This window comes from Mustela nigripes, chromosome 14 (genome assembly GCF_022355385.1).
Source record: "Mustela nigripes isolate SB6536 chromosome 14, MUSNIG.SB6536, whole genome shotgun sequence".
Lineage (NCBI taxonomy): Eukaryota > Metazoa > Chordata > Mammalia > Carnivora > Mustelidae > Mustela > Mustela nigripes.
This window is the reverse complement of record NC_081570.1, coordinates 23,877,158-23,901,434: the sequence shown is the minus strand read 5'-3', so window position 1 is coordinate 23,901,434 and position 24,277 is coordinate 23,877,158. Positions and strand designations below refer to the sequence as shown.

Sequence of the window (24,277 nt, the reverse complement as noted above, 5' to 3'; positions counted from 1 at the left end):
ATCCTCACAATGACCCTATGAAGTGGGTCTTTTAAAGGCCATTTTCAAAGGCAGAAAGTAAGGTTCAGAGGGGTGATGTGACTTGTCGGAGGTCCTGCAACCTGCAAGACGCAGAAAGCCTGTGCTCACCCCCTGCCCGGCCAGGGTCGGGGTCACAGTCCACCAGGACTGCTGCCTGTCCAGCTTTTTCTAGATCGTCTCAAAGGGCTACTTCATCTCCTGACTTCCCTTCCGACTCAGCCACCCGCTAGCCTGTGCAGCACAAAGAGCAGAGTCTGCGAGTCTGCCCTCAGAAGCACCTCTTGCTACCTCAATTTCTCTCTCTGGAAAACAATAGGACTAAAAGCCCACCACCCAGGGTCACCGTAGGGATACTGGGACTGTGTCTCATTTGACTTTGTTGTGACCGGAACCTGGCCTATATCCTGCAGACATTGGTTAGATGATTAAAAGGCCTTGTGGGCACTGCGCCACGCACACAGGAGACCTTCAGAGAAGTTTTTTTCCCCTTTCCTCAGTTATTTTTTGTTGTTTTCAAGTAAGCTCTATGCCCATCGCAGGGCTTGAACTCACGGCCCCAGGACCAAAAGTCGCATGTTCTACTGACTGAGTCAGCCAGGCGCCCCTTTCCTGAATTATTTTTACTGACTTGTGAGAAGGATGTATTTTTGTCTCCTCCATCAGTGTGGACATGGTAGGGACTATCTGGCTTCTATCTATCTATCTGGGGAGTAAGCACTAGCTTTGCAGCCACAAAACTGCAAAAACTGCATCTGAAGGCACAGAACAGCTCCACTATGTGCTAGCACCCAGCATTATGTATGCCTTTCACCTTGGTTCCCATTCCCTTCCTGCGGGTGGGTCTGGGGCGGGTCTGGGGCCTAGTGGACTATATTTTGTGTTTGCTGAGTGACTGACTAACCCTTATGGTAGTACATGCCAGCACTGGCCAGGAACCCACGCACCCAGATGCAAATCCAAGACAGCCCGCGCTTGACCCTTTCCTTACCCCCACCTTATCAGTCACCCCTAAATGTCTCTTGACTCTGTCCGGGGCTCCACATCCCCAGGGCTACTGCCTCATTCAGGTCCATTCTCCGAACTAAGCCCGCAAAAGCTTTCTAAAGAGAAAAATCTGATTGCCAATCGCCATTTTTTTTTAAAGGTTTTATTTATTTATTTGACAGAGAGAGATCACAAGTAGGCAGAGAGGCAGGCAGAGAGAGGAGGAAGCAGGCTCCCCGCTGAGCAGAGAGCCCGATTCGGGACTCAATCCCAGGACCCTGAGATCATGACCCGAGCCGAAGGCAGCGGCTTAACCCACTGAGCCACCCAGGCGCTCCTGCCAATCGCCATTTAAAGATTCCCTCCTGGGAGCACCTGGGTGGCTCAGTTGGTTAAGCCTACTGAGCCACCTTCTGCCTTCAGCCCAGGTCATGATCTCAGGTTCCTGGGATCAAGTCCCGCATCGGGCTCCCTGCTCAGTGGGGAGTCTCCTTCTCCTTCTGCCTCTCCACTCATTCTCTCAATCCCTCTCTCCCTCTCTCAAATAAATAAAATCTTTTATAAAAAATAAAGATTCCCTATTGCCTAAGGAAAATCATGGTTCTTTACCTTCTAGCACTCAAAAAAAAAAAAAATTTAGTCACTATCCACTTCCCCCAATACTATGTCCCAACAACGCCAGACTCTCTTCTCTTCCTGCCTGAAGCTCCATTTATTCTCCAGCGTTGATGTCCGGGCCACCGTCTCTGTGACCGAGGGCACTCTCTGTACTTGGCTGAGACCTCTACGGTGGCAGAACTCACAGCCCGGCTCCCGTGCCAGCTGTCTGCCAGTCTGTCCCCCGGGGGCAGGGCCCACGTCTGAGTCAGGTCTTTGTCCTCAGAGCCCAGCGCCAGGCTTGGCACCCAGTGGTGGCAGGGAAAAGGCTTCCTTGTGATCACTCTGAGCATATCCCAAGTACTCTGTGACAAGGTTTTTGAACGCCTGATGTCACTGAATCCTTGCAACGTTTTACAGAGAAATGGGCTCAGGGGAGTAACTTGTCTGAGTTCAAGTAACTAAAAAGTGGTGACCTCTATATTTGAACCCAGTCCTCGCTCTGCACTACTGTGCTATCCTGTCTTGTGAAGGGACTCATTCTGCTGGGCTCGGCCCACAGCATCCTCCTCACCTTGGCACTATACTGGTTGAGCTCCCCGCCTTCGTGGCCTGCGATGATGCACTCCCCCAGGGGTCCCCAAACAGCACTGGTGATCTTGGAGTCGTTGCAAGGGATCTTCATGTAGGGCTCATTGTTGTCTGCGGCGGGGGGAGAAGATGTCAGGCCCTGGGCTCGGGAGCCGCACCCCTTACCCCAGCCACAGTCCCAACCCCCCCAGCGCAGGCTCACCGATCTGGCTCGGATCCCGCAAATCAAAGAAGCTCACGAAGCACTGGTAGCCCATCTGCTTGTCCGTGGAGAACATGATGATGTTGCCGCCAAAGTCAAAGCCGCACGTGCGGACAGCCGAATTGGTCTTGAGGAGGGCCAGCTGCTTCCCTGGGGACAGGCAGAGTCTGGGCTACCCCTTGCCCGACAGCATCGAGGGGAGGACACTCTCTATCTTCCTACCCGCTGTGTCTCCAGCTCTAGGGACTGTAACCCACCACTGCCCCCTCCTCACTATGCTTCAGCTCAAGATTTTTAACTACCGCCCCACCATCTTTCCTCAGACATCCGGTTGCTCGGGCATTGCTCCTAGTGCCTGTAATACCTCTGTCTTCTCCTCAGAATGCGTTTCTCCAACACAAGGATCTGCTCTCCTTTCTCTGTGTGTCCCCAGAACCCAGCAGCAACCCAGCACAGAACTGGGTGCCCAGTAAATATTTGCTAGATGGGGCAGCTTAATAGGCTCCCGTGTCTTTGGTCTGTTCTTCCAATATTCCCCACTGCTACCTGAGCTCACCAAAATGAAACACACTCTTCCCTGCTCAGGGACCTCCACAGCATGCCTAGTCCTACGGAACAAAGCCAAGCCCTTGAGACTGAAATTTGAGGCCTATTCGGACCCTAGCCTGCCTCATCTTCTCTCCTGACTGTCTATTTCATCCCCCAAGAAGCAAGAGCTCCCATCAGATCAGATGACTTGGACAGGACACTTTGCCATGCGTTCATTCCAGAATGTGCCAAAGTGGTGCCTCTTTCTCATCCTTTAAGCCTCAGCTCGTATGACATTTACCTTGGGAAACTTTGCCGGGTTGTTCCTGTCCTGTTCCAGTCAGTCAGCTGCCTCCTTCTAGCCTTCCACAGAGCTCCGTGCTTTCTCTCATGGGCCTTCTAGCTTACTGTACTGCCTCTTTTCTGGTCTTTTCCTCTCCTTGTCTCTTTCTCATTCCTTACAACAGGAGGCATCTCTGGATTTATCTTTGTTTCCCCAAAACCTGTTCGCCTAAACAGGTATACTGTGGGTCCTCACTGTCTGGTGAAAAAGCAAATGTTCCAGAAGACTTACCTGTTTCACAGTCCCAGAGACGACAGCTGTTATCAGCTGAGCCGGTGAGAACATGTTTGGTGTCCCCTGAAGAGGGTGTTAAGAAACATGACCGAGTTCACCTGAGCCCTTGTCCTCCTGGAAAACCAACGGACTCACCTCCTCATTCAGCCCCAGACAGCCTTTCTTCCTCCTCACCTCAGAGCATTCTAATCTCCTCATCTAGAACTGGCACTTGTCCTGAATGCTCCCCCAAGCAGTGAATGAACCAGGGATTAGGAGGTAGGCATCATTCCCAAGACCCACAATAGCATCCCAAATTCCCAACTCCAAGTTGGCAGCCTCTCCGTTGCTGGCAGACCCGGGGAGCCCAGACTCGGAGCAAAGACAAGGATACAGTCAGCATCTACACACCACACAGCTCCAGTATGGCCCATGTAAGTGCCCAGCCTCTCACCGTTCACAGAGTACCACACATTGACAATCTGGAGGAGTCAAAGACAGTGTGACAGGTGGTAAACATCCCAGGCAGAGCAATAGCCTCCTCCTTGGAGGTTCCCCAGGAACCCTCAGCAGCCTCTAGCCCGGCTAGATTTTGCCCTCTCCTACTCATCTCTTGGGAAGCAGCAGCTTGCTGATAAAAAGAACAACTTCTGGATTTTCCTCTTTCCTGCAGTTAAGTGGCAGGGGAGTCAGGAGGCTTGCAAAAACTTCTCCATGCCATTGTCCTGGTCCTTCCCGAAACCCTCAACTACACTGCTTCTCTCCTCTGAACTTATTTTCCTGTCTGTAAAATGGACACAACAATAATGCCTTCTTCAAAGGGTATCTGTGAAGCTTCAATAAAATGAGGTCTAAGGAATTTAAAATATAAGTGACTAACAACTCTCCATTAATATGCACGCGGTACTTACTATGCTCAGCTCCTTAGTTGAATAATCTCATTTAACCCTGAAGACAACCCCACGAGGGAGGTACTATTAGTACCCATAATTTACAAAAAAGGAAACCACGTTTAGAAAGGTTAAATGACATGCTCAAAGTCACACTGCTACTCAGATGCAGGGGTCAGGATTCAAGTCGCGTCTGCTGGCTTCCAAACCCCCACTTTTAGCTACTAAAGTTAATGTCTTCCATAGGGAAGTGTCTCAACAGGCAGCACTGTGAGGGACTGTTGGCACTCTGTGAAAAGCAGGACGGGGCCCAGAACGGCCTACTGAAATGAGACCAGGGACACCTCCAGTAAAGCAGTCCTCTGTTGCCCCTCACAGCCCACGGATCAGCCTTCCCCTTCTAGAGGTGGTCTGTTCCCCGACCCTGGAAGAACAGTCACTCTCGTCCCCGTTCCCCTTCCTTAATGGTCTCCTGCTTTTTTCCTCCAGGCCATTCCTATCAACAACAGCGTCTTTCCCGATAGAATGCTCTCGCCCACCTACTCCCGGCAAAACGGGCTTGTGCACCTGTTGCCCTGGCAGAATGAACTCGCCCCCTCCCGTCGCCCCCCCACCCCCGCCAAGGTCCCGCCGGCCCGCCCTCTGCCAACGCTCACAGGGTCTTTGGCCACGGTGAAGAGGAGGTCTCCCTCGCGGTTGTACTTAATCTGCGTAATGGATCGCTCATGGCCCTGCAGCAGGATCGGCTTCTGTGGGGATAGGACAGGTGTGTCAGGGCCAAGGATCGGCCCCCACCTCAGTCCCAGACCCCCAAGTTAACAACCCAACTTAGGGGAACTCACCATCCCGGCGCTGAAGAGAAGAAAGAAGCAACGTGAGAAGGACCGGAAGAGGCTTTGGCGCCACTTCCGGATTGTGGGTCTCCGCCCCTTCGTTTCCGGAAGTGGACGGGGACCGGCGTTGCCATGGCGGCGTCTCTAGGTGGGTAGCCGGCCCCGCCCCTCTAGGGGCTTCCCAAACCTTGCCAGGAGTACATTTCCCGCTCCCTCTCCACCACCTGACCTTGACCCCTGCCCGAACCCCAAACTCCGGCCTCCCGGGGTCTGTCCTACCCGCCAGTCCCACCCGGGGCGTCGAAAAGCGGGGGAGGGATGTGGGGGCGGCTGGCTGGGGAGGGGAGGGGAGGCTCGAGCAGGACCAGGCCCGGCGAGCGGCCGTTTTTTTTTGGAGGTGAGGGTTACTCGCTTCTCCATCCAGGACAGGTGCTGGCTCTGGTGCTGGTGGCCGCCTTGTGGGGTGGCACACAGCCGCTGCTGAAGCGGGCCTCCTCTCGCCTGCAGCAGGTTCGTGAGCGGACCTGGGCTCGGCAGTTGCTGCAGGAGATGAAGACCCTCTTCTTGAATACTGAGGTGTGTCGTGTATGACCCCTTTCTCGAACATAGCTGCTAAAAATTTGGTCTCTGGAGTCAAACAAGTCTGGGTCAGAATCTGCTCCCCACCAGCTTACTCGCTGGAAGCTCTTGGAAGAGTCAGTTTTCCTCCTTGAGCCTCAGTTTCATCATTTGCAAAAGGGGAATGTTAATGGTAACCACCTCATAGGGCAGTTGTGAAGATTCAGTGAGGTGAGGCATCTAGAGCACTTAACATTGGGTCCAGTACATAATTAGTGTTCTATCTATGGCTGGTATTACTAATATTTTATTATGGTGACCCCTCCAACAGACCTTCCTAGCGAGGACTTGGGGCTTAAATTGACCCTGGAGTGGGAGGTTAAGGAAGGATATGGAGAACTACCTCTGACCCCAGTGCTGCCAGTCTAAGCTAGTGGGAAAGACAAGACAGAGACACAACCACCTCTCAGGGCTAAAGGCTGTGAGAGATGTACAGATTAAGTGCTTCCTGAGTTCACAGGAGAGAGGCTGGACCTAGAAGCCTATGGGAATGCTTCTTAGAGGGAGTAACATTGGCATTCAGAGTCTTGCAGGATTGGGGGGGATGGGAACTAGCAGGGCAGAGGGAGAAGCATTCAAGGCGGAGACATGGAGTTCAGTCAGTAACTTGCTGCCCTCTCTGGAAGGGTCCTTTTTAGAAGGTTAACCACTCTCTGGACCCTTATAGCTGTAAGGATGCTTCCTTGGAGCTTCCTCCAAGGAAGTGTGTATCTAGAAGCTCAAAGAAGTCAGTGCTTCTCACTCAAGCATCATACTGATGCGTATTTCTTCTGTTTCCAGTACTTGATGCCCTTTTTCCTAAACCAGTGTGGCTCCCTTCTCTACTACCTCACCTTGGCGTCAACAGGTGGGTCTCTGACTTAGAACTACTGTGCTCAGTGGTGGAGGCCACCTGCAAGAGTCACTTGGGGAGGGGGCCTGAAACACCCTGTTCCCACAAGTGAAGGAGACCCCACCATCTGTGATTCCCTCTTTGCACCCTCTTTTCTGAGCAGCTGGGGGCTGTTTATAAGTATGCTGCCAGGCACTGGGGTTGGTTTGAAGCCTGGCGGTACTGTGCAGCAGCGGAGGAAGAGGGATGGTTCATTTGCTGTGCCGGCAGCTGGCCTTGACCCTTGCTTCCACGGTGTGCCACCTGCCTGACCTTGAACGAGTCTCTTGTTTGAGTGTTGGTTTTACAGGATGGTTTTTGTAGCACTGTGAAATTACATTCAGTGTATGGGAAGCGTCTAGCCGAGTAGCTGGTGTACCCTATAGGAGCTCAGCAAGCATATGTTTCCTTCCTCCATGATTGTTGACTGTCCTCTGCTGTGTCAGATACTGTGGGAGTTTTACACACTTTGTAGCTGTACCACGGAGATACTACAGGTTTGGTTCCACACTACTGCAGAACAACAAATGTTGCAGAGCAGATCAAATGAATTTTTTTTGGCTTCCCAGTGCATATAAAATTTATGTTTAGTAGGGCCCAGCTGGCTCATTTGGTAGACATTGCGACTGTTGATCTCAGGAGCATAAGTTCGAGCACAGGGTTTACTTAGAAATAAAATAAAAACAAAGGGGCACCAGGGTGGCTCAGTCGGTTAAGCAGCTGTCTTTGGCTCAGGTCATGATCCCAAGGTCCCAGATGAAGCCCCACATGGGGCTCGCTGCTCAGAGGGGAGCCTCCTTCTCCCTTTCCACCTGCCTGCCGCTCCTCCTGCTTGTGCTCTCTCTCTTTCTGTCAAATAAATGAATAAAACCTTAAAATAAAAATAAAAAAAGCAAGTGGGTGTGTTTGTTGTGTAGTTGGTTAAGCATCTAAACCCTTGGTTTTGGCTCAGGTCGTGATCTCAGGGTTGTGAGATTGAGCCCCGCATTAGGCTCGTGCTCAGCGCAGTCTGCCTGGGACTCTCTCCCTCTCCTTCTGCCCCTTCCCCCCTACGTTCTAAAATAAATAAACCAATTGATCTTTAAAAAAGAGAGAGAGAGAGAGAAGTGGAATAAAATGAGGCAGGCCTGTATTTGATTCTCATCATGGCACTACAGAGCAGACCTGATGATCTCCATGTAGGAGATGAAGTTAAAGAATTTGGGGCAACTTACTTCCCTTCTCCAAGGTCCCAAGCATGTCAATGCAAAAGGATTTGAAGCCATATATTACTTAAAGTTAATGCTCTTGAGGTTTACTATGAGAAGTCTCCCTTCTGTGGTTTCATCTCTCCTGGAATCTCAGCCAAGCATCCCGGGAACTTGAGGGGAGTCTGGGTCCCTGAGAGCTCTGGGGGCACCCCTTGGAGGCCATGGGAGGGTGAAGAGACAGGCCAACCTCCAGAGCTGCCCCCTTAGCTTCAACTAGAGGCACTCCACTTTTCTCTCTTTTGCATTTGGGGTTTCTCATAACGCATCATTTAAAAGAAAGTTTTGGGGGCAGCTGGCTGGCTTGATCAGTAGAGCACACGACTCTTGATCTCAGGGTCATGAGTTCAGACCTCATGTTGGATGTGGAGATTACTTAAATAAAACTTAAAATAAAGCTTGGAAAAAGAAAAGAAAGTTTGAAAGCTGCTGCCCAAGAATGCTGAATGCTCTGGCCAGCTGACTACACTTAGCCCTTTACCAAATGGCAAGATTCGGGTCCTGTTATGTCATCGTCTGCCCCACCTCCATCCTTTAGCATCTGCCTGTGACAATAATCAGCTACAGTGGCCACTTTATCAAGGATGTATATACTCAGCCAGGGACTAGACATAATGACGGTTTCACTGTACAGCAGCCCTGTGGTACGGAGATGCTCTCACCTTGCTAGCACTGGTGTAGGGTACAGTGAATGAAGACCTCACCAAGGTCACATGGGGACCCCTGCTCTTCCACTGCCCCCGCTACTTCCTTTCCCCATCTGCTGTCATGGACCAGTCTTTAGCAGTCATGCCATGGAAGGAGTGTAAGCCCAAGGGAGCAGCTCTGAGTAGGTAGGAGTTGTGGTCAGTTTCTTGGACGCGAAGTCCCAGCTGTGGTGGAGACTCTTCAGGGGATGAGAAGTAGGACAGTTCTTCCTCTTAGTCTTGTCATATTCAAGTAATTCAGTGTCTGATTGGTACTTCTCTTTTTTTGGTATGTGTGTGTGGTAAGAACACTTAATATGAGGTATATCTTCTTAGAAGGTTTTTGTTTTTTTTTTTTTTTTTTTAAAGCAAGCTTTACAGCCAATGTGGAACCTGAACTCATAACTCTGAGATCAAGAGTCACATGCTCTACTGACTGAGCCAGCCAGGCGCCCCTATCTTCTTAAAAAGTTTTTTTTTTTAAGACTTTATTTATTTATTTGACAGACAGAGATCACAAGTAGGCAGGGAGGCAGGCAGAGAGAGAGAGAGAGAGAGGAGGAAGCAGGCTCCTCACTAAGCAGAGAGCCCGATGTGGGGCTTGATCCCAAAACCCTGGGATCTTGACCTGAGCCGAAGGCAGAGGTTTTACCCACTGAGCCACCCAGGTACCCCTCCCCTATCTTCTTAAAAAGTTAAAAAGGTGGGGGCACCTCTGGGTGCCTCTGCCTTCAGCTCGGGTCATGATCCTGGGGTCCTGGGATTGAGCCCCAAGTCAGGCTCCCTGCTCAGCAGCACGTCTGCTTCTCCCTCTGCCATTCCACCACCTGCTCTTGGTCTCTGGCTCTATCTCTCTTTTTATTTTTTTTAAGATTTTTATTCATTTGTCAGAGAGCGAGAGTGTGTGTGCACAAGCAAGGGGAGCAGCAGATGGAGAGAGAAGCAGGCTCCCCACTGAGCAAGGAGCTGGACATGGGACTCGATCCCAGGATTCTGGGATTATGACCCAAGCTGAAGGAAGATGCTTAACTGACTGAGCCACGCAGGTGTCCCTGCCCCCCCAAAAAAATTTTTAAGTGTACAGAATTTAAGCATAACACATTTTAAGCTAACCCTGTTAACTAGATTAGTCTTTCAGGTTTGTTTATTGGGAATCAGTCCCTTAGAACTTCAAAAGTAAGGGACCGATCCTGGGCTGTCCCCTACCTAAGGCCCAACCCTGTGGGGCCTATCCTGAAAATGTACCTGACTTCCCTCAGGCTCCGTGTTTCGAGCCCAAGCTGAAACAGAATCAGATGTGCTTCACGGGCTGTTTTGTTTGTCCATCTCCGCTTAGTTCAATCAGGATATAGGCTTTGGAGTCAAGCAGCCCTTGGTTTAAGTCCTTGATTTGCCTCAAGGTACGTGTCTTCTTGGAGCTTTTGTTTCCTTTACACACAGTGATAATGCTCTTTTCACAGTGCTGTTGTGAACACTGAAGATGTGTACACAGGTGGCACTTAATAAATGGTGGCTGCGCTGTTGCACTCATCTACTGCATCCTCTTGGCTTTGGGGCCTATCTGCCCCAATATTCTTGCGATCTCAGGAGCTCTTTGAGTGCAAAGACCTCATCCTTAGCCACAAACCAGGGTGGTCCCAGACCACTTTATAGTTTGGGTCTTTGTGCAGGAGTGGAGGGAGCATAGAATTGAGAGTCAGGAAACATGGTTGGAATCCTGAGCTTTGCTGCAGTTTCATCAGGAAAATGAGATACCTTTTTTTTTCTTTTTTTAACAGGCTGTCTTGATAAAATGTGTTTTGTGCCTAGAAAGATAATTTTTGGGGGCACCTGGGTGGCTAAGTCATTAAGCATCTGCCTTCGGCTCAGGTCATGGTCCCAGGGTCCTGGGATCAAGCCCCTCATTTGGGCTCCCTACTCACCGGGAAGCCTGCTTCTCCCTCTCCCACTCCCCCTGCTTGCACTCCCTCTCTCAGTGTATCTCTCTCTGTCAAATAAATAAAATCTTAAAGAAAGAAAGAAAGAAAACAAAGAAAGATAGTTTTGCGGCATCTCAGAGATTTTTTTTATTCTGATCATTCAGATCTGACCCTAGCCGTGCCCATCAGTAACTCTCTGGCCATTGTCTTCACACTGATTGTCGGGAAGTTCCTTGGAGAGGATATCGGTGGAAAAGGTAAGTCAGGCCACTGCAAGTGTGGGTAGGCACTCCTTGGGCCTCCCTACCCCAATTAGTCCTTCCCCAGAGCCAGCTCCTATGGGCAGGAGAGAGGAGGATCTTTCCCCATCCATCCCCTTTCCTCGGCAGCTCTCCTGCTTCCTTATGGCCATCCAAGTTTCCTTCACCTGGGCATTCCGGGGATAGACTCCCTCTGCACTGGTCCCTCAGCCCTGCACCAGCTCCTCCTAGCATGGCTGGGCTCAGTCCCTTGATTTCTGCCTGTCCCCGCAGGAGCATTCACAGGCATGGTGCTCACCGTGGTGGGGATTGCACTCTGCATCACGAGCTCTGTGAGCAAGACCCAGGAGCAGCTGTCTGCCCTTTGAGGGGACCCACGCCACCCTCCAGCCCTGTTGTGTCCAGGAAGCCCCTGAGCCGGGAGGTGCAGCCAGGGAAGCAGACGGACCCAGCACCTCTCACTCTGAGCCTCGACGCCTCACCTCTTACGGGGCTGGTAGCTACCTCGAGGTGGCTCTCGCAGGAGAACTGCAGTGAAAGAGCTGTTCGGCTGCTTGGATTTGCCACCAGAGACCTCATAACCTCCCCAGCAACCCCTCTGCCACAGCAGCTCTCCCGGTGCTGTCGTGTCAGGCCCCCAGCCCAGTCACTGTCACTACAGCCTGATCCAGACTGTTCCAGCAGCAGGGTCCACGGACAGTGTGGAGACAGCCACCGGCTGAGCGAGATGCAAACAGGAGGCGTCAGGGCTGTCAGCGGCCTTGGCTGGCTGAGGCGGGGACCCAAGGGGAAGAAGGGACTACAGAATGGCAGGTGTAGAGGACACGAGCAGCCTGTGGCCTGGCTTGGCCCACCTAGGAGGTGGGTGGGAGCCCTCAACCGCCTGCCCCCCTCAGACAGACAGCCTGGGGCCCCCGCCCGGCATCACTTCTGCCATGTGTCATGGTGACTGGTGAGGGGTAGCCCCAAATAAATCTGCACGGAATGGATGGAGGACAGCGAGTACTCTCCTAGCACAGCACACCTGCTCCCATGGTTGTAGCCTCTCCCCCAAGCTCAGCGCGTTCCTCCTGTCTCTGGCTGGAGAACCCCTTGGGAACATGGCCTCCATGGCTAGGGCTGCCCAGCTCAGAAGGAAGAGAAGACCGGGCTATAGATTTAGGAGCAGAAGAGTGGGGTGGAGCCGAGGGGGCTGCCAGGTGTCCTGTGAGCCCAGGGGCGGTGCTGGGTCCCCTGGAACAGGCTGCAGAGTGGCCGCCCCAGTTCCTGGCCGGAGCTGCTGACTCCCAGGATGGCAGAGACGGGGTTGAGGCTGAGACTGCTGCCCCAGCCCCAGGCTGCTTTTCCAGGCCCAGGGCCTCATCCACCATCTGTGCTGTCCTCTGGAGGAGGCAAAAAACCAAACGGACCAGAGCATTAGCACCCCTTGTTGCCTCCACCCTCGGCTGAAGTTTCTGACCCGTGGAAAGGAAGAGACTTTACAACTTCAGATCTGCCCTCTCGCTTAACCAGGTAGGAGGTTGGGCTTGGAGAGTTAGATCGGCTCACAGTCCCAAGGGGAAGCTCTCCTGGGACCCCGGGCTGCCATTCCAGCTCTTAGCCCCTGAACCAACATACTGCTTCCGGCCCCTGCCCACCTGATCCAAGGGTTCCTCCGTGCAGGTGTCTTCATCATCTGCCACTTCCTGGGCCCCTGCGGCCTCCTTCCTCGGGTGGGGAGCCTCATACACTCCCTTGCCTCCTGTTGGAGGAGGCAGTGTCAGCGGACGCCCGGCCCGAGGAGCCCTTGCTCTTCTCTCCCAGCCCCTTCCCCTCCCCTGAGCCTTGCTCCACAGTCCAGACTACCTTGGAGGCTAGCAAGGTAGCTCCGAGGCAGGCCTTTGGCTCCCATCCCTTCCAAATCCCACCATCAAGTCTCCCTGGGCCTTGTTTCATATTGCCAGCTCCTTCCGCGGCAGTCAGGGATGATGTGTGCCCATGGGGCAGCAGGAAGGATCTATGCTGAAGTCAAGGCCAGCTCTGCCCCTGGGCATTCTGCCCCCATAGACCTCTCCACAACAGCAAGGGCCATTCTTTGTCACCGTCAGAGGGTGGGTGAGAAGGGCCCAGGGTCCCCTTACCTGATGGAAACGAGAGCGTGGGGAGCCTGCTGCTTGGCTGAATGGCCTGCTGGGGTCTGGCATAGAAGGCAGATGGCTCAGTGGGGCTTGGCTCTTTTGGAGAGGGCTGGGGCATCTGTGCCCTGTGGCCCTGGGCCTGTAGAGGGCATACTGGGCTTGGACTATGGGTGATGATTGTTCTTGTCTTCTCTCCTGCCAGGCCAAGCTTGAATGCCCCGGGTGCTTGTGGGAGCTTGGGAGAGATGCCATCTGTCTTCACAGCCTGTGTCCTCCCTCCCGGCTCCCTCTTCCCATCAGGCTGCCTCATCCAGGGACAGAGCCGCTGGTGCCTGGCACCCAAGAAGCCCAGTGAAGCCAGGCCGTGTCCCCCAACCCCCGCCCAGTGGTCAGTGGCTCATTTCTCGGAGGGCTCAGGCCTGGGATCAGCTGGGGAGCTGGGCCCCACTATGCCAGAGGCCAGTTTGCTCTCCCAGTGGCCTGCCTGGCCAGCAGAGTCCACAGGTCTTTGTCGAGCCGAGTTGAGCTGTCTCTTACACCAGCTTCTGGTTTGGCCCTTGCCACTCAAGACCTGTGTCACCCTGAGCAGCTGACTTCACGCCTGTGAACCTGTCTCCTCCAGGAAATAGGAATGTAACCTCTGTTCCACAAGGCGTGTGGTGAGAGCCTGAGCTGGAGGAGAGGCCAGCCAGTCACCCCTCTCCTGTCCTGCCTTGCATGGCCTCCCCCATCACCTACCTGTGGCTTGTGGAGCTTAGACTTTGGGTCTGGGGGTTGCCTGCAATGAAGAAAAAGGGCTTGTAAGCAGAGCAGGCATGGGATCTGGGTGGCTTCCTCTGCTTTACCCTGCTGCCCACCACCCCCCACCTCCAGCACCTCACATGGCCATACCAGCAGCCCCTGGGCAGAGAGGGGCTGGGCACCAGCAGCTCCAGATAGGGGAGGGCCTTGAATTCCTCCTCTCCAACCGCCACATAATAATGGCCATGCATCAGAGCATCTCTTGCTGACACTGCGAGCCCCTCCAGGGTGTAGAGTCTGGGGGAGACGTAGTGGGTAAAGACTGGTGGACAAGATGCCTCTGCATACTAGGCAGACTACAACGGGCTGGGCGCGGCTACTCCAAAGTACCCATTGGCTGCTGACCCTCCGGGCACCTGGGCCAGTCACCTCGGCTCTACCCTGCTCCAAAGGCTCAGTGGAGGGACCCCTCCCTGTGGCACAGAAGGAAGTACCATTTGGGGAAGCACAAGGACAGCCAAAATCAGCAGGGAGCCTCCCTCCATGCCCCCCCCCCCCCCCCCGTGGACCTCCCCAGGGGTCTCCCTGGGGCTCGCACTCACTTGCACACAGCCCCGGCCCGCAGTTTGGCCTTCTCAGTCAGGAGCTTCAACACGGCTTCCCAGTCCTCGCCAGCAGCCTGGGGCAACTTAAGGCTAAATGGGGGACTTACCAGGTCCCCATTCCTGAACACACTGAGACAAAGAGCAGTCTGGTAAGGAGAAGAGACCCCAGAACGCCCCACACGTGAGAGGAAGAAGAGCAGCACAGGCCCAGAGATGGTCTAAGAAAAGGGGCATTGGTCTGTTTTCACCGATCAAGCCTGCTGGTACTTTTTCTATCCCCACCAGTGACCAGGGGCTCCTGGAACAAACCCACCCACATTTTCTTGGTCTTACTGAAACAAAATCTGTTTCTGCTCCCCAACACTGGCACTCACCGAATATAGCAGGGGGAACGTGCAAGTGGTCGCGGTCCAAGGGTCCCATCCCCTGGGTGGTGAGTCACGGGAGGACCCTGAAACCGAAGTCAGGCCCTCAGATCAGGAGAGAGTTGAGGCCTTTGGCTATGGTTGGGGCAGTCCAAGCGGTAGGATGAGTGAAGGAGGGGGCGAGGAGGGACGGGATGAATCCCACCTTTCACCAAAGGAAACTTCTACCTCTCCAAAGTCACATTCTGCCCATCCCTTTGCCCCCATATGTTTTACAGCTTCTTTCCTTTGGGGGACCACAACCTGGAGATAAAGTAACAGGCTGGGTGAGGAGCAAGGGGTAGTCTTGAAACCCTGTTCCCCAGGGAGGGTAGCAGCTGGCTCCAGAGTGGATGTGGAGAGTGTCCCCCCTCATGGACCTGACAGATCCTGTTGTTTCCAGAACCCTTGGCTTCCCAGGGGAGCAAATTGGGGGGCAATCCCAAGAGGGTTAAGAAGACAGGGGGCTGGAGCCCAGCCTCCCCCAGACTCACTGGTAGTCTGCTGCTCTTCCCACCTGGATCCTTCTGTCCGGGGGGTAAATAGCTATAAGGACAGAAGGGTTACAGGTCATCTGGGGGAGCCTGGGACCGTACCCCGCTGGTAGCTGCTAGAGTGAGGGTCTAGGGTGCAGCTTACCAGGTATTCCTTCCCACCTGGATAGTCTCAAGACATCTGTCCAGAAACAGATGCTGGCGCTTGAACCTGCCTGAGGGCCTGGCGTCCGGCAGACTATCTGGACTCGGGGCTCAGACACAAGCCATTAAGGTTAAGGGTCAAGAGAAACTAATTCACTCAGCATCATATTGTAGCTCAGAAATTCTCTCATTCATGAGGTTTTATCTCATTTTCTGTGAGATGGAGAAAGTTACGAGCCTACAATAACACGGAAGTAAGTGACAGAGCCCGGATTCTAAGTCTCTCTGGCTTCCCACCCCTTGCTCCTTACGCTATCACAAGGAATGCCAGGGGACAGCTGAGTAGCACCTGGAAGCCAGATCTGAGTTGGAAGCTCAGATACTCAAAATTCTTCTCCCATCTTGGAAGGCATGACTGCACCCCACAGAGGAGGATGACCCCGGCCCGGGAGAGCACAGGATGCTTGATCACAGCAGGGAGGAAGTGAGGGATGGAGTTAGCGTTTGGTGATGGTGGTGGTAGAGGAACCAATCAAGAAGAGCCTTTGGAAAAAAGGGGCTCCACCTGCAGAACATTCTTGCAGGCTGGTCCTGACTGTGATGGGCATAAACATCGATGTCCTGCTTCGCCCAGAGCTGTGGCTCCGCTATTTGTGACCTGCGGACTCTGAGGCAGGTTACTCAGCCTGTCTTGATTTCCCCTTCTAAAGAGTGGGGATAAGACCGCGCCCTGCATGGGGCTGCTGCCTTCCAGAAGGGAACATGCGTGATGCCTGCACATGCAGCAACCACTGAGCACGAAAACGACCGAATACGACCTGCCTTGGGCCACTCACCTCAGCTTGCGGAATCTTTCAAAGCCAGCAGCCACATACTGCCCTCCGTTCTGCAGGTCGGCCAGGTCTGTGATAGGGTGGCCACCCCGAGGCGTATAGAGGGCCCGCACAGCCACCGGGGCCTGCACAGTCGAGGTCACCTCGCGGAGGAAGGTCTCCAGGGTGGGGAAGCGGCGTTGGCTCACCACCAGCTGGCGACCTGGGGAGAAGGGGTCCCCGTTCCGGTATATCACCACCCTCTTGGCTGTTGGATTGCTACCACCCGCCATCGTGTGTCCTCAGCAGGAGACGCGGAGCCGTTACCAGGCAACTGAGGCAGGCTGGGAGCAGTGCCAGTCAGAAGTGGCGTCCTGCCCAAACCTTCACCAAGAAAGGAAGAGAGACTGCAGGAGCACGTGTTGGCCTTCAGGGTCTCATACAGCCGGCCCTCGGCCCTTGGTGGGGCCTCCCTGGGAGCTGGGGGGGCTCTGATCACTACACTGGAAGACCGCGGGCCTCAGTGAGAAAGTGGTGGAGAAAGCACCGAAGCACAGATGTTCTAATCCTGGATAGAGGGAAGAGCCTCAGAAGCTCCCTGCCACTCCGCAGCCCAAGGGCTGAGCTCAAAGGATGATCAGCTTTGGGGACTGTTCTCAAGGATGGCCCATCTGCCTCCTGGACTGTGGCTCCCAGCCTACCCCGGGGAAGATGCTGCATGCCAGCAGAAAAGGAACAGGAGGGCCCCGTTCTATGCTGAACAGAGGCAGAAGATGAATGCAACCAGGTGCAGAATCCATGAAAAAACCTTTATTCTCCATCAGGCTCCCTACTTAATTTACCCCAGGAAATTCCCTGTCCCCAAAACTGGATTCAGCCACAGGCAAGGATGAACGAATGTCCTTCTTCCTCCCTTCCCTATACTGGAGCGGCTCTTTGCTCCAGCTTCTCTTGGCCCCATTAGCCGCCAACAGCCAAGGGCAAAAGGAAGTCCTGGTACCAGGGAGCAAGGATGAGGCCCTGCCTCCCTCAGCGCCCTTCCATAGCACACCCGCTTTGGAACCTGGTCTTTCCCTGGCTGCCCAGGGCCTAGGCTGGTGGTCCTGTTTTCCACGGCCTGCCACTCCAGTGGTCCTCTCCCATGTGGGATGACCCTGTCAGAGATGGTTTCTCAGGCGACCTTCATCGCCATGGTACAGTTCTCTGGTTTTTCCCTTCCTCGTGGCTAGGTTCATTGGAGGTTCTATCCCTAGAGAATTCTCTCTAGGGAGCTGGCCCTTAGGTGGTTTAGTCTTCCAGAGACCCTGGCCACCACATTCTGTCGAGGTCTCCTCCCAGATGCCACGGTCCTCTGAGAAGTCCAACTTCCGTGGCCTAGCTCTTTGGCAATCAGGCTCTCTGTGTTCTGACCTCCTGGGAGACTTGTCCTCAATATCTGGGTCTTCACAGAGTGTGGGCACCGGGGACCTGGCCTTTTCAGAACAGTAGCCCCTAGGTTTGAGGCCTTTGGGGATGTGGTCATCCAGAACAGTCGTCAGCTGTGTGCAGGTCCGTCCAAACATCTGCTCCCCATGGTCTGGCTCCTTGGTGAGCCTGTTCTCTAAGGCCTGGTTATCTGATGGTGTGAGCAGCTGTGGCCCAGCCTTCCTGCAACATGGGTCCCTGTACTTGACCCCATCAGCAGTTTTATCTGTAGTGGCCAGTCTTTCTGGGCACTTGTGTGGTGGGGATCTGAGCCTCCAACAGTCATCCACATGGTCTGGCTCACTAGCGGTCCTGTCTCGGTAGGACTGGCTTTTCAGTGGCGGGCTTGTTTGTGACCTGGCCCTCTCACAGGTCTGTGCCCTGTGGTCTGAGCACACGCTGGTCTTGTCTCTGGGCTGGCTGGTCTCTGGGGATGTCAGTGTTTGTTTGAGAATTAGATACTGTTGGGGAAGAGAATAGACACTGTACCAGGCAGGACTGCTTGAGCACAGAGCAGGAGGCTTTTCCCTAACCCCCACTCTTGGCAGGGTTCCAAGGGAGTGCCTACCTCCTTACGGCTATTGATGGCCTGTTGTAGCCACAGCAGTTCCATGGCCAAGTGGCTGTGGTGGTACTGGAGCTCCTGGAGCTCAGTCTGGCTGTGGGGCAGTCCTGGACCCGCAGCTTCTGCGAAGGAGGGAAGAAAAAGGGGAGAGGGCTTCAGGGGTACCCACTAGGCCTGGCTACCCTTAAGCCCTGGCACCCTTCCTCTGCCCACCCCTGAGTTGCCCTTAACCAGGCACTGGGAAAAAAGAGAGGGATGCAGCTTATGGAGCACAAGCCTTTCACTTTTCAGATGGGAAAGCTGAGGCCCAGAGCAAGTCAGGGGCTTGCCCTGAATCGAGGCACAGAGGTACCTGGGTTCTCCATCCTTGACACATCTCTGATCTCCCTTGGGCTGGGATTCCTGGCTTTCCTTCTGTGCTCCTCCTGAGGCCAGGGGCTGTCACCTCTGCAGAGAAGGCTCCCCGAGTTTGTGGAGCGCTCTCCTGATTTCTTCAGCATCACTTCCCCCAAGACAGCTTCTCTCTCGGGTTCTGTGCATGAGAAGCTTCTCCGCAGTTCCTGCTCTGGATTTGGTGCCCTCCCTTGGGGTTTCTGGGTCCGATGGGATTTTGCTTTCTGAGAAATCATAAGTATGAAACCTCGCAGCTAAACTCTCCAAATATGTGGGTGCCAAGATTTAGCATACAAGGTGGTAAGGATTAAGGATTGGAATGTTGGGAGTGGAGTCTTTCACTGAGAAAAGCTTGTCAACAGGAAGGGTGGATTCTACCATTTCCTTGAAGCCCCTCCCCAGGTCCCTCCTATCCCTCCCTTCTTCCACTGGGTGTGTACTACCTCTGGGAGGAACTGGGGCCTGGGAATCCAGCCCTCTGTCCATTGAAGCGTGCCCAGATCACCCTCGATTTCTCGTACAACAGCCTCATACTCCGCTCGCAGACTCTGGAAGTGGCGTCGGACCAAGAAGCCCCGGACGCAGGCCTGGCGTGGAGAATAAAGGAGAAAGAAAATGCTCATCACTGCAGAAATGGGGCATTTTGAGGATTTTCCTGGAGAGGTCGTCTCAGTGACTACGAGGGGTTCTGGACACGGGAAAAGGAGAGGTGACGCTGTACGTCAGGACAGTCCCCAGGAGTTCAAGGAAGGATGCCGGACTAGCTCCCCCTCTTGAATTTAAGGCCCTTCCCGCCACTTCCTGGATCCCGCAGGAGCGTATGGTGGGAGTGGAAGGCCTGTGGGGGTCCGTGGGTCCCACCATTCTTCAGGGTGGTGGGGGTGGTTCGGTAACTCCAGAGGCGGGCACGAGGGTAGGTGACTGAACGTAGTAGCCTTCTCTCGTTCGAAGGTCCCAATCCGAGATCCCGTGCTGCGACGCGTGCGCCCCGGGCCCGCTCCGCACCTGCAGCACCGACACCCTCCGAATCAACCGTTCCCGCTCCATCCCGGCGCCAACAGACCAGCAGCTGACCAGCGCCTGCCAGTTGCGTCACTAGTTCGCGCCGTGCGCGGCCCCGCCCCCTGCCGTCTCCAAGGCAACCATCCTCCTCTCGCGGCTACCTGGTCGCGGGTTCCCAATTCCCACTCCCAGAGCCGCGTTGGGAATTCCAGCCCCACCTCCCGCCACGCCGATCGGGACCGTCCAAACCGGTGTGTCGCGCAGGGGTGACTCCGGGTTCTTCTCCGAGTGAAGGCGCAAAGAGGGGAGGAAGCACACGGAGCCGGTGTCTTTCTTTCTGGTTTAATTCCATCTAGTGCCCCCCACCCCCGTAGCACCTGGGGGGCCGTGGAATACCCGATCGAGTCCGTAAAAAGTCACAGTTTGAAGGGGATGGGAGGAGCAGTCTGGGCCTGGGTCCGACACCTATACAGCTGACTGCTCCTCGGGTTCGGCGTTCTCGGCCAGGTGCAGCTTCTGTCTGTGCCAGTCAGTCAAGGATTGCGATGCTTTGGACCCCAGTCTTTCCAGCCCTGTCTGCCCATCCTACATTGGCTTAGTTTTCCGAACCGCACAAAGGGGCAGACAAAGGTGATTCGCGGTTCAGGTGGCAGTCCACACCCACCCTTCTTGCTAGATGGCTTACTCCCTTCTCTTTGGGTCTAGATCGTGCAGGTACGTGCACTCGCACTATTTCTGGCTGAGACTAGCTGGGGAGATAATCTAAATCAGTGAAAAGAATTACTCAATGTCAAGAAGAGTAAGACAGCTTTGCCATGGATTGGTGTCAGCTAAAGTACTGGCAAAGATTTTCTTTTGAAGATTTTATTTTGGGGGTGCCTGGGTGGCTCAGTCAGTGAAGGGTGGGACTCTTTATTTCTGCTCAGGTCATGATCTCAGGGTTGTGAGATGGAGCCCTGCAGGGAGCTCTGCCCTAGGCATGGAGCTTGCTTAAGATTCTTTGCCTCTCCCTCTGTCACCCCTCTCTCTTTTAAAAAATTTTTTCAGTAGTGTAACCACAAAGGTTTTATTTTTAAGTAATCCCTGCCCCCAACATGGGGATCAAATTCACAGCGCTAGAGATCAAGAGTCTGAAGCTCTACCGACTAAGCCATCCAGGGGCCTCGCTTGCAAGGATCTTCATAAGTAGATAAATCACATTCCCTATAACTATCTTTCTCCTGATAGTCGGGAGAAGTCTGCGTGGGAGGCAGCTTGTGGCTAATTCTGCTTTGGTAGGACAGGAAGGGCGAGATGTTGGTTTTATTGTAAATACTCCTAGAGGGTGGTGGGGACAAGGAAACTGATTTTATCTGTGGGAGGTGTGACACACACACACACACACACAGCAGGGTCCCCCGGAAAGGATACATAGAATTACTAAGATCTTCCAGCTGTCAACAGAGAGGAAAAAAGGTTTCTGTCAGGAGATGCACCAGGCCAAACCTCAGATGCTCTGTGAGGCATCTTCTGGTGGGGGTTGGCGCTCCATGCACCCCCAGTTTTTCACCGAGGGGCCAGAAATAGCCTTAGGATCATGTACCTCCCCCACCCTCTTGTGTCCCCAGGAACAGAAGCCCCCAGCCCTGACCCACATTGCTAAGCAGCTGGTCCAGGTTGCGGTCAGCCATCGTCTTCTTCTGCTCCTCAGGCAGCCCCTCAGTGACCCCGTCCTCTTCTTCCTCCTCCTCCTCCTCCTCCCCACACACGTCCAGGCTGAAGTGCAACCGGGCCAGCTTCTCCTGCATCTCCCGCACGTGCTCCAGCTGCTCAAAGGAGCATTCCTTCCCTGGACAACACCTGTCTGAGCCCTGGGAGCAGCTTGGGACCCTGGCCCCAGCCGCGGCCCAGGGACCAGGCCCTCCTGCCCCACCCACACACCCTCTCAGTCCAGCCCCTGGGACTCACCAAAGGCCTGCAGCCGGCCTGAGTGAAAATCATTGAGCAGGTTCAGCAGTCCCCCCTCCATCTCATAGACGTCGGTCACCTCGGTCAGAAAGGAGTGCTGCAGGGGCGTGCCTGCAGAGCCACCCCCACTTCCGGCCAGCACTGGGCGACATTTCTCCTTGCCTACCCTGGGTGGGGTGGGCATGACCAAGGTCACAGGATGGGGGCAGCCAGGAACCGAAGGTTTTCATGCCATCGGACTATGCACTAATTCACCTTCCTATCTACTCCCAAACAGAAATGGATGTTTGCTCTTCTGACCCTGCCCTGGGCTCCAGGACTGGGAAGTGGGTGAGGAGGGGTAGGGAGAAGAGTCAAAGGAAGTCTTTTTCTTCAGGTGAAACTCAGCCAGAACCGGGGCTGGAAGGGGCGCTCTGGGGCTTCTGTCCGAGCCCTGCACTCATTCCTCCCATGACCCTGGGGAATCACTCATCCTCCCTGGGGACAGTTACTCCTTATTGCCATGACAGCCATCTTACCTCTCCCCAAAATATCTTTCCGCTCCTATTTCAAAACGGTTTTGAATTTTCCACTGTCCTCAGGATAACCCTGAAGGATCTTTCTCAGCCCGCACCCCCCCCCCTTCCTGTTGCATTTCCTACTAGTCTTGCTTCAGCCCTGGGCTTCAGTGACAGCCCCCTGCAGCCATCCCCAGACGCATCTGTCGGGCAGACAGTGTGCAAAACCACAGGGAGGCACAGTCATGGGAGAAAGAACACCTTGTTTCGTGGGAAACAAACATGGAGACCTTGTACGGTCGAATTCAGATCCCCAATCATTTAGAAAAATTAAGCAAAAATTCAGATCGTACATCTGGGTCTCCCTTTACCATCTCCTGCTCCATGACACTCGAGGGCAACAGCCACCTGTGGTTCTGGGAACCTCCCAGCCAATATTTTTCTTCCATACTTCTGTTCTGTCAGGCAATTCCTTCAGCTTAGACATTCTCTCTCTCTCTCCAGTGCCCTACAGCCTCTCTTTCTGGCATCGTTCACTGCCTGTTCTGAGGAGATCCCAGTCACCATCTGGCCTTTCCCCACACCTGAGGACAGAGACTGGGGCAGAGGCAACTCTGAGTTTTCTCTCAATGACCCGTGGGGGCAGCCCCAGGGAAGGCATCAACTGTTGCTAAGGCTAAGGCTTAGGCTAAGGCTGTCTTTACCTTCCCACAGGGCTGAGCCCAGAGTTGGGGTCCCTCCCTCCTTGCCCTGCTTTCCTTCTGTACCCACCTCTTGAACTTGGCCCGCTGCTTGGGGGACGGCAGATGAGGGAGTCCCAGGGCCAAGGAGCCGCTGTGGCTGGTGGGCACGGGGACCCTTCGTAATGTGCCAGGGGCCTGGGCTGGCTGGGTCAGGCAGGGCTTGGGACTCCTTTTCTTCTTCTTGTCCTCCATTGGATCCCGGCTGGACCTCAGGTCCCACTGAGATAGTGAGAGGCAAAGCCATCACTTCACCTGGCCACCCTGGCAAAGGAAGGACCCTGGGACCTTCCCACCTTCCCCCTCATAACTGCCAGGGTCTTGGTCCTTTCCTCTGTCCAGGATGGGCAGGGCCCGGATGCCAGTGCCTTCCTGCTAGGGTCTTGGATTTGTATTTGAAGGAGCTTCCAGGGCCCACCCCAGGTCCCCCACCTGCCCTCCAGCCCTGGCCTGAAAACCTGGCCCCTGCCTGGAAGGGCTGGACCAGACACCATTGTCCTGCTGCTGCTGGGATTTCCTGTCCCAGGAGCTGACGGGGCAGAGCTGGCAGGGGAAACGGAGAGGGAGGCAGAGTGGATGTGAGCCGGCAGGAGGCCAGTGGACGATTAGGGGTGTCTTAACTAGGTTCTCTTGTGTTTAATCAGCTGTCCAGGCAGGTGCTGACAAATCCCATCGGCAAGGGAGGTGACCGAGGTGTGGGTGGGGGCGCCTGGGAAGACTTCAGTGTCAGACATTCACCACCAGAGGATGGGTAATGGGGCTCACTGTGGGTACCCTGCCACTCAGACGCCATCATCCCTCCTCTTCAGCCAACCCCAATCTCAAACATCAGGCAGTTCCCAGAAGTTCTCTGGGACGGGCTTCCTGCCTCTTCTCCCTCCCTGGTCAGAAAGGCCCTGCTCCGCTTCAGCTGCAGCCAGGGGTGGGGGGCTGGGGGGTCCAGCAGCTGGCTGCCTCAGCCTCCCACAATGGCTGCGCCTGTGGCTGGCACTGCTCGGCCTCCAGGCCAGCTCCACCCCCCAAGCCTCAGGTCGGCTGAGGTCCTCCCGGAGGAGGCCCTCGCAGGGGCTTTCCCAAGCTGCTTGCTTCCAGGCTGCCGCCACCAAGCCTCGGTCTGTGCTCTGGGATGGTGGGGCCACTGGGGGCAAACTGGCAGCTGGCTGGCCAGCCCCAAGGGGGTGTGGTGGAGGGGAGACCAGAGCACGTCCTCTAACTTGCATTGCAGTGGCTTGGCCCAATTAGGGAATTGATAGAAGAAATGCAGCAGGAGCCCCTGTTCCCCAGGAATGGCTGGGGACCACCGGGGATCTATTTCCCAAGCTGTCTTCAAAACCGCGTGCCAAATGGATCGCTCAACTGGGGAGCCAGGATCCGAAACGCAGCCTCAGACCCGGGATGTTCCGCACCCCCGACACACACCGTGGAAGGGGACAACTGACCTGGAGGTGTGGGGTCTGGAGTGGCGTTTCCGTGCCGTTCCCTCCGCCCTCAGCGCTCTCCTCCTAGGGAACTGAGCAGATGGCTGTAGAGCTAGCAGGAGGTAATTTGC

General features: G+C 54.6%; 6 protein-coding genes across 7 annotated transcripts in view; 2 read left to right on the top strand and 4 right to left on the bottom strand.

The window, feature by feature from the left end:
- LOC132001985 (myotubularin-related protein 9-like) overlaps nt 1-4,955 on the top strand; it is a 14,290-nt gene extending 9,335 nt beyond the window's left edge. Inside the window, exon 10 of the mRNA XM_059377018.1 lies at nt 4,859-4,955. The gene's annotated coding sequence lies outside the window, so the exon portion shown is untranslated. The remainder of the gene's footprint in view (nt 1-4,858) is intronic.
- The window catches only part of EIF3I (eukaryotic translation initiation factor 3 subunit I), a 7,486-nt gene extending 2,197 nt beyond the window's left edge, over nt 1-5,289 (bottom strand). Inside the window, exons 1-6 of the mRNA XM_059377025.1 lie at nt 5,212-5,289; nt 5,026-5,118; nt 3,874-3,961; nt 3,498-3,563; nt 2,396-2,545; nt 2,177-2,304 (exon numbers count right to left, since the gene is read on the bottom strand). Of these exons, the coding sequence (XP_059233008.1) occupies nt 2,177-2,304; nt 2,396-2,545; nt 3,498-3,563; nt 3,874-3,961; nt 5,026-5,118; nt 5,212-5,214 (528 nt within the window). The 5' untranslated portion in view covers nt 5,215-5,289. The remainder of the gene's footprint in view (nt 1-2,176; nt 2,305-2,395; nt 2,546-3,497; nt 3,564-3,873; nt 3,962-5,025; nt 5,119-5,211) is intronic.
- TMEM234 (transmembrane protein 234) lies at nt 5,254-11,797 on the top strand. The gene is made up of 5 exons (XM_059377026.1): nt 5,254-5,350; nt 5,627-5,778; nt 6,601-6,667; nt 10,708-10,800; nt 11,077-11,797. The coding sequence occupies exons 1-5, from the start codon at nt 5,335-5,337 to the stop codon at nt 11,169-11,171; spliced, it is 423 nt and encodes a 140-aa protein (XP_059233009.1). The 5' UTR covers nt 5,254-5,334; the 3' UTR covers nt 11,172-11,797.
- An 11-nt stretch (nt 11,798-11,808) lies between these two features.
- On the bottom strand, nt 11,809-16,886 carry DCDC2B (doublecortin domain containing 2B). 2 transcript variants are annotated; one of them, XM_059377022.1, is made up of 9 exons: nt 16,145-16,885; nt 15,165-15,216; nt 14,641-14,717; nt 14,264-14,395; nt 13,812-13,958; nt 13,659-13,698; nt 12,924-13,059; nt 12,441-12,544; nt 11,809-12,185 (listed from the first exon to the last, which is right to left on the bottom strand). In XM_059377022.1, exons 1-9 carry the CDS (start codon nt 16,411-16,413, stop codon nt 11,814-11,816), a joined length of 1,329 nt encoding a protein of 442 aa, XP_059233005.1. In that variant the 5' UTR covers nt 16,414-16,885; the 3' UTR covers nt 11,809-11,813. The 2 variants fall into 2 exon arrangements, with proteins under 2 accessions (XP_059233005.1, XP_059233004.1); XM_059377021.1 differs by having other exon boundaries at nt 12,924-12,979; nt 13,659-13,958; nt 16,145-16,886.
- A 29-nt stretch (nt 16,887-16,915) lies between these two features.
- On the bottom strand, nt 16,916-19,796 carry IQCC (IQ motif containing C). Its single transcript, XM_059377023.1, has 5 exons — nt 19,548-19,796; nt 18,986-19,129; nt 18,502-18,766; nt 18,153-18,271; nt 16,916-18,045 (listed from the first exon to the last, which is right to left on the bottom strand). The coding sequence occupies exons 1-5, from the start codon at nt 19,587-19,589 to the stop codon at nt 17,278-17,280; spliced, it is 1,338 nt and encodes a 445-aa protein (XP_059233006.1). The 5' UTR covers nt 19,590-19,796; the 3' UTR covers nt 16,916-17,277.
- A 78-nt stretch (nt 19,797-19,874) lies between these two features.
- Nucleotides 19,875-24,277, bottom strand: CCDC28B (coiled-coil domain containing 28B). The gene is made up of 6 exons (XM_059377024.1): nt 24,168-24,277; nt 22,760-22,950; nt 21,492-21,658; nt 21,179-21,372; nt 20,955-20,977; nt 19,875-20,064 (listed from the first exon to the last, which is right to left on the bottom strand). Exons 2-6 carry the CDS (start codon nt 22,921-22,923, stop codon nt 20,010-20,012), a joined length of 603 nt encoding a protein of 200 aa, XP_059233007.1. The 5' UTR covers nt 22,924-22,950; nt 24,168-24,277; the 3' UTR covers nt 19,875-20,009.

Coding starts and splice junctions, on each gene's coding strand:
- DCDC2B (XM_059377021.1), bottom strand. CDS start 16,413: ATGGCGGGTGGTAGCAATCCAACAGCCAAGAGGGTGGTGATATACCGG. Junction 14,396..14,640: donor CGTTCCCCCTGCTATATTCG/GTGAGTGCCAGT, acceptor TCTTTGTCTCAG/TGTGTTCAGGAATGGGGACC. Junction 13,959..14,263: donor CGGGCCGGGGCTGTGTGCAA/GTGAGTGCGAGC, acceptor CGTCTCCCCCAG/ACTCTACACCCTGGAGGGGC.
- IQCC (XM_059377023.1), bottom strand. CDS start 19,589: ATGGAGCGGGAACGGTTGATTCGGAGGGTGTCGGTGCTGCAG. Junction 18,767..18,985: donor GGCCCCAGTTCCTCCCAGAG/GTAGTACACACC, acceptor ATGATTTCTCAG/AAAGCAAAATCCCATCGGAC. Junction 18,046..18,152: donor CCATCAATAGCCGTAAGGAG/GTAGGCACTCCC, acceptor CTTCCCCAACAG/TATCTAATTCTCAAACAAAC.
- CCDC28B (XM_059377024.1), bottom strand. CDS start 22,923: ATGGAGGACAAGAAGAAGAAAAGGAGTCCCAAGCCCTGCCTGACCCAG. Junction 20,978..21,178: donor TGGACCAGCTGCTTAGCAAT/GTGGGTCAGGGC, acceptor CTCTGTTGACAG/CTGGAAGATCTTAGTAATTC. Junction 20,065..20,954: donor GAAGATCTTAGTAATTCTAT/GTATCCTTTCCG, acceptor TGACTGGCACAG/ACAGAAGCTGCACCTGGCCG.
- TMEM234 (XM_059377026.1), top strand. Junction 6,668..10,707: donor CCTCACCTTGGCGTCAACAG/GTGGGTCTCTGA, acceptor CTGATCATTCAG/ATCTGACCCTAGCCGTGCCC. Junction 10,801..11,076: donor AGAGGATATCGGTGGAAAAG/GTAAGTCAGGCC, acceptor CTGTCCCCGCAG/GAGCATTCACAGGCATGGTG.